This window comes from Hylobates moloch, unplaced genomic scaffold, assembly GCF_009828535.3.
Source record: "Hylobates moloch isolate HMO894 unplaced genomic scaffold, HMol_V3 SCAFFOLD_5, whole genome shotgun sequence".
NCBI classification, from domain to species: Eukaryota; Metazoa; Chordata; class Mammalia; order Primates; family Hylobatidae; genus Hylobates; species Hylobates moloch.
In genome coordinates, this window is record NW_026652280.1 from 83388981 (window position 1) to 83399787 (window position 10807).

The 10807-nt window shown below is 54.0% G+C and overlaps 1 protein-coding gene across 1 annotated transcript in view; it reads right to left on the reverse strand.

The window, feature by feature from the left end:
• Positions 1-325: 325 nt before the first annotated feature.
• BAD (BCL2 associated agonist of cell death) overlaps positions 326-10807 on the reverse strand; it is a 17069-nt gene continuing 6587 nt past the window's right edge. Inside the window, exons 3-4 of the mRNA XM_032153246.2 lie at positions 1719-1909; positions 326-834 (exon numbers count right to left, since the gene is read on the reverse strand). Coding sequence (XP_032009137.1) covers positions 706-834; positions 1719-1909 — 320 coding nt within the window. The 3' untranslated portion in view covers positions 326-705. The remainder of the gene's footprint in view (positions 835-1718; positions 1910-10807) is intronic.

Consider the following 10807-nt stretch of genomic DNA (forward strand, 5'->3'; position numbering starts at 1 on the left):
GGCGCTGGCCCCAGGCCGGCCACACAGTAGCTGCTGGAAAGGGCTGACCCAAATAGGAGCGAGTGACCCTCCTTGGGGGGCCGCGGCACGGTTTGCAGAGCGCGGGATCGGGCGGCCGGCAGCGCTGCGGTCCCAATGCGCGTGCTGGGAACTTGGACCTGGGCCGCGCAGCCCTGGCCCGCGAGCCGCCGCGACCCCTTCCGTCTCTGTCGCTGGATGTCAGGCAGAGCCTAAGTTTCCCTCGTAAGACAGCGGCCTCTCTTGAAAGTATCCGTGAGAGCACTACCCCGGCCTGCCGGAGCCCCAGTCAACGCACAGAAAAGCCTCGGCGGCACAGACGCGGGCTTTATTAACATTTGGTAGTGAGCGCGGCCCCCGGGGCATCGCTGGGGCTCGGGGCTCGGTGACGCAACGGTTAAACCTGGCTCGCGACTTAGCGCAGGCGCCTGGGGGCAGCCCGAAGCCGGAGGGCGGGGCCACGGAGCCACTTCCGGCAGCTATGGGCGGAAAACCCAAAACTTCCGATGGGACCAAGCCTTCCGTGGCTTCACACGCACCAGAAGGGAATCTGGGTCAGCCCTCCCTCCGAAGGAGACAGCACGGATCCTCTTTTTGCATAGGCCTGCGGAAAGCACTTCCGCCCATATTCAAGGTGGCCGCCCAGGGCAGTGGGAACGGGTGGAGTTTCGGGATGTGGAGCGAAGGTCACTGGGAGGGGGCGGAGCTTCCCCTGCCCAAGTTCCGATCCCACCAGGACTGGAAGACTCGCGTCCAGCTGGAGCTTTGCCGCATCTGCGTTGCTGTGCCCGCGCTCTTCGGGCGAGGAAGTCCCTTCTGGTGGGGGGAGAAAACGGTTACATGAGTTAGATTACCATGGCAGCTCGAGCCAGGCTCTCCACTTCCGTGAGCCTTCCTCTAAGTGAGATCGTGGGGGCGGATAATGAAGGCCACAACTCCCAGGAGGCTCCACGCCGGGCGGTCAGGGACGCTCGGGAGGACGCATGGGACCCCAGGAATGGGAACTGGTTAGATCCCAGGAACTCCGTGCCGGGGACGGGAAGAGAGGATGCCTAGGGCCCTAAATGGAAAGGCCAGAGCTGGAGACCTAGCACACAAAGATGAGACCGCAATTCGAGAATCAAAGGGCCGGGAGCGATGGTGAGCGCCTGTAATCCCAGCACTTTGGGAGGTTGAAGCGGGAGGATCCTTTGAGGCCAGGAGTTCCAGGCTGCAGTGAGCCGTGATCGCACCACTGCATTCCAGCCTGGGCGACAGAGCGCACAGATGCCAGCAAGGAGCACAAATACCAGCATGCCTGGTCTTCCAAGAATTCGGGGAACCCGGGAGCTTTGGCCTGGAGTGGGATCTAGACTACAGATCCCGGCATGCCCTGTCACACACACACACACACACACACACACACACACACACCTGGAGTGGGATCTAGACTACAGATCCCGGCATGCCCTGTGACACGCACACACACACACACACACACACCAGGCGGGGGAAGAGCTGGGGAGTTGGGGCGGGGGGAGGGGGGGAATTGTCTTGTGACTACAAATCCCAGAATGCTCTGGAGCTAGGAAGGAACAGGACGGCGTTGGGGAGGGGTCGTGGGACTCTAGATCCGGGCGTGCCTTGGGACAAGGCAGGGACAGACCGGCGGGGGTCGGCCTGGGACTGCAGGTCCTGGCACGCTGGGGACCGGCGCTCACCTTAAAGGAGTCCACAAACTCGTCACTCATCCTCCGGAGCTCGCGGCCATAGCGCTGTGCTGCCCAGAGGTTGGGGGGCGCCGAGCGCGAGCGGCCGCGAAAAGGGCTGGGCTCCTCCCCCATCCCTTCGTCGTCTTCCGTCCCCGCGGGGTAGGAGCTGTGGCGACTCCGGATCTCCACAGCCCCAGCGCCTGCAGAGGGTCAGTGGGTAGGGGGCGACGTTAATCTCAGCTCCTCTAAGCCCCTGGCCCTGCCTGAACCCTCCCCATCAGCTCTGCAGGCCCACTCGTGGGTCTTCCAGGGGCGCATCACAGCCCACCTCTCAGAGCCCCAGTCCCTTGTATGTGAATCGAGGGGAAGCTCAGGGGCCTTTGGTGAAGATTCAGGTTAACTTCTCATTAATCCCACGAATCCTTACCGAGTGCCAGTAATGGGTGAGGCCCTGTTCCCGGCACAAAATAAGGGCATAAGAAATACTAGTTACATCACAAGGTCAGGAGATCGAGACCATCCTGGCCAATATGGTGAAATCCCGTCTCTACTCAAAACACAAAAATTAGCTGGGCATAGTGGCACGTGCCTGTAGTCCCAGTTACTTGGGAGGCTGAGGCAGGAGAATCGTTTGAACCCAGGAGGGAGAGGTTGCAGTGAGCCGAGATCACACCACTGCACTCCAGCCTAGGCTACAGGCTTTTTTTCTCAAAAGAAAACAAAACAAAACAAAACAACAAGTATTATTAGTGCAAGACCTTCATGGGGCCTCCTGGCAACCCCTGGGTTGGTAGCTATTTCATAGTGTCTATTCTACATCGGAGGAAGCCAATCCCTTGGATAGGAAAGTGTCCTGCCACAGTCGGCAGGATTGAACGCCTCCTCTGCAACGGATCTGCAGAGCCCCTGGAGAACAAGAACCTGTCCGCTACATGTCGGCATCCCCCACAGAGCCTTCTCTGGAACTGTTGACGTTTTTAGGTACCATTGATGGTGCACTTATGTGTAGGCCGAGACATTCCCTTATTACCCTCCTAACCACCCTGGGAGGTGAGTACTAAACATGCTTAGATGAGAAGACAGAAGCTTAGAGAGTTAAGATTTGCCCAGTTTCTGTGAAGCTGTGGAGGCCTGAGGCTGGAAGGTTCCAAAGGTTTGGTGGAATCCAGAGTCCAGTTATTATCAGCGGAGCTCTGTGTCTCTTCCCTTGTCTAGCCAGCCTTTGACTCTCTTGAGCCGGTGTCCTCACCTTTATGAGGGGATAATCCTAGCCCTGACTCCCAGTGGCTGTGTGAAGGTCACATAAAATTAAAAAATGTGAAAGTGCTTTGTGGCTGGGCGTGATTCCTCATGCCTGTAATCCCAGCACTTTGGGAGGCTGAGGCAGGTGGATTGCTTGAGTTCAGGAGTTCGAGACCAGCCTAGGCAACATTGCAAAACCCCATCTCTATTAAAAAAATAATAAAAGAAGGCCAGACGCGGTGGCTCACGCCAGTAATCCCAGCACTTTGGGAGGCCAAGGCAGGTGGATCACCTGAGGTCAGAGACCAGCCTGGCCTCAAACTCTCATGAAACCCTGTCTCTACTAAAAATACAAAAATTAGGTATGGTGGTTCACACCTGTACTCCCAGCTACTCAGGAGGCTGAAGCAGGAGAATTGTTTTCACCCAGGGGGTGGAGGTTGCAGTGAGCTGAGATTGTGCCACTGCACTCCAGCCTGGGTGGCAGAGCGAGACTCTGTCTCAAATAATAATAATAATAACAAAAGAAAAAAGAAAGTGCTTTGTAGGCTGCAAGTGCACTATGGGTTATTATTCAGAGGCCCGCCTACTATGGTCTGTTTGAACTGTGCTCTGTGCCATCTCCCAACTCCTGCCAACTCTACTCTTCTATCCAGACCGATAAAGACTTAGAACCACTCCCCTGAGCAAACACTCAGAGTGCAATGACAGAGTGAGAAGCAGGTGGGGGGCTGGGCGCAGTGGCTCACGCCTGTAATCTCAGCACTTTAGGAGGCCGAGGTGGGGGGGAACACGAGGTCAGGAGTTCAAGACCAGACTGACCAAGATGGTAAAACTCCGTCTCTACTAAAAATACAAAAAAATTAGCCAGGCGCGGTGGCAGGCGCCTGTAATCCCAGCTACTCAGGAGGCTGAAGCAGGAGAATCGCTTGAACCCGGGCAGCAGAGGTTACAGTGAGCCAAGATCACGCCACTGCACCCATCTCAAAAAAAAAAAAAAAAAAAAAAAAAAAAGAGAGGCAGGCAGGGAACATGCTTGGTGTTTATGGCAAGGTATGTCTGTCAGGGAGGCTCTCTGGAGGAGGTAAATTACAGGCCAGGAACTGAAGGCGGGGGATAACCATCAGAATGTCTCTTCTCCCCTCAGAGGACCTGAGGAAGGGCCTGTGGGCCAGTGCAGGGCCTCCAGGGGTCCCAGCTAGGACACATGAATGAGACACATGACTAAGAAAGCAAGGAGGCGGCCGGGCGCGGTGGCTCACGCTTGTAATCCCAGCACTTTGGGAGGCCGAGGCGGGCGGATCACGAGGTCAGGAGATCGAGACCACGGTGAAACCCCGTCTCTATTAAGAATACAAAAAGTTAGCCGGGCGTGGTGGCGGGCGCCTGTAGTCCCAGCTACTCGGAGAGGCTGAGGCAGGAGAATGGCGTGAACCCAGAGGCATAGTGGCTCACGCCAGTGATCCCAACACTTTGGGAGGCCGAGGCAAGTGGATCACTTGAGGCCAGGAGTTTGAGATCAGCCTGACCCAACATGGCAAAAACCCATCTCTACTAAAAATACAAAAAAAGGCCAGGTGTGGTGGCTCATGCCTGTAATCCCAGCACTTTGGGAGCCCAAGGCAGGTGGATCACGAGGTCAGGAGTTCAAGACCAGCCTGACCCACATGGTGAAACTCTGTCTCTACTAAAAATACAAAAATTAGCCGGGTGTGGTGGCACAAGCCTGTAATCCCAGCTACTCAGGAGGCTGAGGCAGGAGAATCACTTGAACCCGGGAGGCAGAGGTTGCAGTGAGCCGAGATTGCACCACTGTACTCCCGCCTGGGTGGCAGAGCAAGACTCTGTCTCCAAAAAAAAAAAAAAAAAAAGAAAGAAATTAGCCAGGCATGGTGGCGTGGGCCTGTAGTCCCAGCTACTAGGGAGGTTGAGGTACAAGAATCACTTGAACCTGGGAGGCGGAGGTTGCAGTGAGCTGAGATCTCACCATTGCACTCCAGTCTGAGAGACAGAGTGAGACTTTGTCTCCAAAAAAAAAAAAAAAAAAAAAAAAAAAGCAAGTAAGGGAACGAGAGGATGGAATCCGGAAAGGCCTAGGGTAAGATAGGCTGTGATCAGAGTGCCTGAGCATCACCAAAGCCCAGAGCTGCCCCCAGGTCAGGTGGGGATACCTCAAGACCCTGGAGGAGTGAGGTGGCAGTGGGGAGAGGCATACTAGGTCAGGAGTAAAGATTACAGATGAGAGCCGGGTGTGGTGGCTCATGCCTGTAATCCCAGCACTTTGGGAGGCTGAAGGATTTCGGATGGGGCAGGAGAGCCAGGAACAGAAGGGGCACTGACGGAACAGGCCTGTCTGCAGAGTAATTTCCGGTTCTGTGGGGCAGTGGCTGTGGAGCAAGGGTCAGCTAGGTGGGCCAGGCCCTGGCCACATTCCTGCTCTGACCTTGGCCCATTCTCCAACCCTTTAGGGCCCCAGTGTCTTCTGTGAAATGGGGGCAGTTCCCCATCTGCCAGGACCGCCATGACAACAAATGAGAGCAGGAAAGCCCCCTACCTGCCCCTCATAGCCTGAGGCCTCTGAGAGTCCCAGCCAGGCGAATACCCAGCTCTCCTTGTTGTACAGATGAGGAAACAGAGGCAGAGGTTAGGAACTTGCCTGAGGCCATGTGGCTGGGACAGCCTGCCTAGCCACCTAAATACGCAGAAACGGCAGCTGTTCTCCTCCACTAGCTCTGAGTGGGGCCACAGGACCACTGCACTTGCCGGACACAAGGCCCCACAGGTGGAAGGTCAGTGACTTGCACCCAGGCACTTGGCCTGGGCACTGCCCCTTGCCCAGGGATCAGAACAAGCAGAAGACACTGGCCAGGTATGGTGGATGGTCGGAAGCCCTCCCTGTGTATTCATTCATTTGATCCTTGCCACACCCTGTCAGGGAGATTCCTCATGCTTGCCATTTTACAGAGGAAGAAACTAAGGCAGAGAGCGTAAGTAACTTGGCCAAGGTCACAGAGCTAGTAGGTAGCAGGGCTGGGATCCCAACCCAACCAATGTGGCTTCAGGGGCTATGTGCTTAGCTGTCATGCCCCAGGCTCCTTCCAGCTGTACCTTGGGCTGTCTTGGAGGCCTAGGCTGGGGAAGGCCCCTTTGGGCCTTCTGCTAGCACCAGTTCTGCCAGGAGCCTGTCCTATGGGGTGGGAGTTTTTCACCAAATTCGTGGACTTAGCAATGCCAAGCTAGTTGTTATCAAGATGATACCCATTTGTGTAAATTGAATTATATATACGTAAATACAAATATACATATATGTATTTGTATGTGTATATATATATATGTGTGTGTGTATATATATATTTGTGTGTGTGTGTATATATATATATATGTATTTTTTTTTTTTAGAGGGAGTATTGCTTTGTCACCCAGGCTGGAGTGCAGTGATGTGATCTTGGCTCACTGCAACCTCTGCTCACTGGGTTCAAATGCTTCTCCTGCCTCAGCCTCCCAAGTAGCTGGGATTACAGGTGCCCGCCGCCACCATGCCTGGCTAATTTTTGTATTTTTAGTACAGACGGGGTTTCACCATGTTGGTTGGGCTGGTCTTGAACTCCTGACCTCAGGCAATCCACGCGCCTCGGCCCCGCAAAGTGCTGTGAGCAAAGTGCTGGGATTACAAGTGTGAGCCACCGTGCCCGGCCCTAAGTTGAATTTTTAAAAAGTGTCCTATTTACGGGGAAAAACCCCGGGGGAGTGTCTGTGAATTCCCTGGGGGAAGGAGGGGGCTGGGGCAGGGCCTGGGCCAGCCTCTCCCTTCTCTGGGGAAGGAAAGGGGTGTGGCTCCTCCTTGGGTGTGAACGTAGGTGGGTGCCCAGGCCTGCCCACTCTTGCCATCCGCCTAGAGCCTGGCCCGGAGTTGGGTGTGGAAGTGGAGGGTGGTGGCTGTGGCTAGAAGTGCCCCAGGCCCCAGCATGGCACCTCCAGCTTTACATTCTCTGCGTGTTGGGCTTCTGAGTCAGCGGCTGGGGCGGATATCCCTGCTGATGCTTCCACGAGCATCCCTGTACTGGGATTTTCAGAGTCCTCAGATTCCCAAGAAGGAGAATACCAAGTTCTCCCTGTTTTATAGATGAGGAAACAGAGGCACACTTAATTACAAGACACTTGCACGCTGAATTGCACACTTAATTAAAACAGTGGTGTTCCAGACCGTTTGGAGCAGTGAAGCTCTGCCATCAGGCAGGGCTGGGTTTGGATCCTGCCCCTACCACATGCCGACCACACACAATCTGCTGCTGGGGGAGGCTGACGTCACAGTGGCCAGTGCTGCCACCCCAACCTGGGCAGACACTCGCAGCCTGTCAGCCTCCGGCACCTGCAGGCCTCAGCCTCGACTATAGCCTTCCGGTACAGAAGCCCCTTCAGGCCTGCAGAGAACACCCCCCACCTTGCTCAGAGCTCATAAAATCAGAAAGTACTCTAAAGTTGGCAAATGTTTCCTTTTTGTTTTTAAAAAACAGCGACAGGGTCTCTGTCACCCAGTCTGGAGTGCGGTGGAACGATCTCAGCTTACTGCAGCCTCAAAATCCTAGGCGCCATCAATCTTCCCATCTCAGCCTCCTGAGTAGCTTGGACTACAGGCACCACCATGCCCAGCTAATTTTTTTTTTTTTTTTTTTTTTTGAGACGGAGTCTTGCTCTGTCGCCCAGGCTGGAGTGCAGTGGCACAATCTCGGCTCACTGCAAGCTCCGCCTCCCGGGTTCACGCCATTCTCCTGCCTCAGCCTCTCCGAGTAGCTGGGACTACAGGCGCCCGCCACCACGCCCGGCTAATTTTTTGTATTTTTAATAGAGACGGGGTTTCACCGTGGTCTCGATCTCCTGACCTCGTGATCCGCCCGCCTCGGCCTCCCAAAGTGCTGGGATTACAAGCGTGAGCCACCGCGCCCGGCCTAATTTTTTAATTTAAAAAATTTTTAGAGAAGGGTCTTGCCATCTTGCCCAGGCTGGTCTTGAACTCCTGAGCTCAAGTGATCCTCCTGCCTTGGTCTCCCAGAGTGCTGGGATTACAGGCATGAAAGGCTGGCTGGCAAATGTTTGTTCACTTTCTTTTCCCTTTTCCCAAGTTAGCTGAAAATGTTTTCTATAAAGGGAGTTCAGTGGGCCACGTGGTCTCTGTGACAACCACTCAGCTTTGTGGCCAGAGCTGAAAGGAAACCATAATCAATGTGTAAATGAATTTTACACATTGTGTTCCACTAACACTTGCTGTGTTCCACTAACACTTTCTTTAGGGACCTTGAAATTTGAATTTCATAGAATGTTCACGTTACAAAATATAGTTCTTTGGATTTTTGTCTACAATTAAAAAATGTAGGCCCAATGTGGTGGCTCATGCCTATAATCCCAACACTTTGGGAGGCCAAGGCAAAAGGACTGCTTGAGGCCAGGAGTTCGAGACCAGCCTGAGCAACATAGAAAGACCCTTGTCTCTACAAAAATTAAAATAAAAAAATTAGCCAGGCATGGTGGCGTGCGCCTGTAGTCCCAGCTACTTAGGAAGCTGAGGTGGAAGGTTGGCTGGAGCCCAGAAATTTGAGGCTTTATAAATATATAAAGCCAAGAATATATATAAAAGCAAGAAAATCACTTGAACCTGGGAGGTAGAGGTTGCTGCGAGGCGAGATTGCACCACTGCACTCCAGCTCCAGCCTGGGCGACAGAGCGAGACTCCATCTCGGGAAAAAAAAAAAATTATATATATATATTTATATATAAACATATATATAATAAAAATATATATACATAAAGTAATAACAGTGGCATTTCTAATAACAGCAGCAAACAGCCCCCCCTCTGCGCCAGGCACTGTTTCCAAGCACTTTTCCTATATTAACTCATCAGGCCCTCACTACAGTCCTGCGAGGTGGGACTAGTTCTATTCCCGTTTACAGATGAGGAAACTCAGGCAGATGGAGTTAATTAACCTGCTCAAGCTCAACCTGCTAGGAAGGGTAGAGCCACGTTTGAACCCTGCAGTCTGGCCCAGGGGCTAGCACTGGGCTGCTTCTTTCTGCCTCTCCACTGTCCACACCTGCTTCAGACACTGGGCTGTCACAGCACAAGGTGGCTGCAGTCCCTGCCCTGGGGACACCTCAGCCATCCAGCAGGGGAGCCTGGTGGCAGGGACTATGAAGAATGACGGAACCAAGTGTGAGTTGCTCTGCGCAGGTAGAGGGGGCAGAGGCCCCGTGGCTCTGGCAGGGCACTGGCACTTGCTGATCTTTTCTGGGAAATCACTTGCTTTTGGAGACACTGAAAACTAAATCAAAAGGTTAGGAAATCCAGCTCTGTTTTCTCCTGCAGCCCTCTTTCCCACGGGTCTGCAGCTGGGGCTGGGGGGAGGTGTCGTCCACTTTGCTCTTTATTACCTTGCCGGCCCCTTGCAGGCCCCTCCCACACCCTGCTCCCAGGTCAAGTCCCTGGCCTGTGCAGAATGTTACTCCTGTCTCTGCCACTCCACCAGCACCCTGTCTCCTTTCTGTACCTTGCTACTCCTTCTACCATGATCTTGTCCCACTCTCCCCTCAGACTCATTCCCAGGGACATAACCTAGGCCTTGTCACCATCAGATAACTCCATCCCAAGCTTCCCACCAGCTGACCCAACCTGTGTGGATCATGCCCCTAGGACCTCAGCTCCAACGATGCTGCGGCTTCCCAGGTCTTGCTCCCTTCCCTGAAGCTCAGCCAGCTTGGACCCCACACCTACCCTGCCTTCCTTTGCACGCAACTGAAGCCCCTACCCCTAACTGGACTGAGACAAGCACAACTCCGGTTCAGACTCCAGGTCCCTGCCAGCTCCCACTAGCACCCTGCTAAAAATCCCACCAGATGCTTAAAAGCCACCTCTAGTGGCCAGGCACGGTGGCTCATGTCTGTAATCCCAGCACTTTGGGAGGCTGAGGTGGGTGGATCACGAGGTCCGGAGTTCGAGACCAGCCTGGCCAACATGGTGAAACCCCCGTCTCTACTAAAAATACAAAAATTAGCTGGGCATGGCGCATGCCTGTAATCCCAGCTACTGGTGAGGCTGAGGCAGGAGAATGGCTTGAACCCAGGAAGTGGAAGTTGCAGGGAGCTGAGATCGTGCCACTGCACTCCAGCCTGGGTGACAGAGTAAGACTCCATCTCAAAAAAAAAAAAAAAAAAAAAAAGAATCTCCCTCTAGCCCACCCTCTAGGGTGGCCTCCAGATCCTCCCTTACCCTTCAGTGTTTCTTCTCCATTAAAAGCAACTTCATCCTACCGGGTGCTCAAGCCAGATTCCTTGGTGTTGGCTGGGCACTGTGGCTCATGCCTGTAATCCCAGCACTTTGTGAGGCCAAGGTAGGAGGATCACTTGGGGCCAAAAGCTCAAGACCAGCCTGGCCAACATAGCAAGACCTTGTCTCTAAAATTAATAATAATTTGGCCAGGCACGGTAGCTCACGTCTGTAATCCCAGCACTTTGGGAGGCCAAGGCGGGCAGATCACAAGGTCAGGAGATCAAGACCATCCTGGCTAACATGGTGAAACCCCATCTCTACTAAAAACACACACAAAAAAATTAGCTGGGCGTGGTGGCGGGAGGCTGTAGTCCCAGCTACTCTGGAGGCTGAGGCAGGAGAATGGCGTGAACCCGGGAGGTGGAGCTTGCAGTGAGCCGAGATGGCGCCACTGCACTCCAGCCTGGGCGACAGAGCGAGACTCCGTCTCACCGTGTTAGCCAGGATGGTCTCAATTTCCTGACCTCGTGATCCACCCGCCTCAGCCTCCCAAAGTGCTGGGATTACAGGCGTGAGCCACCGCGCCCGGCTACAGC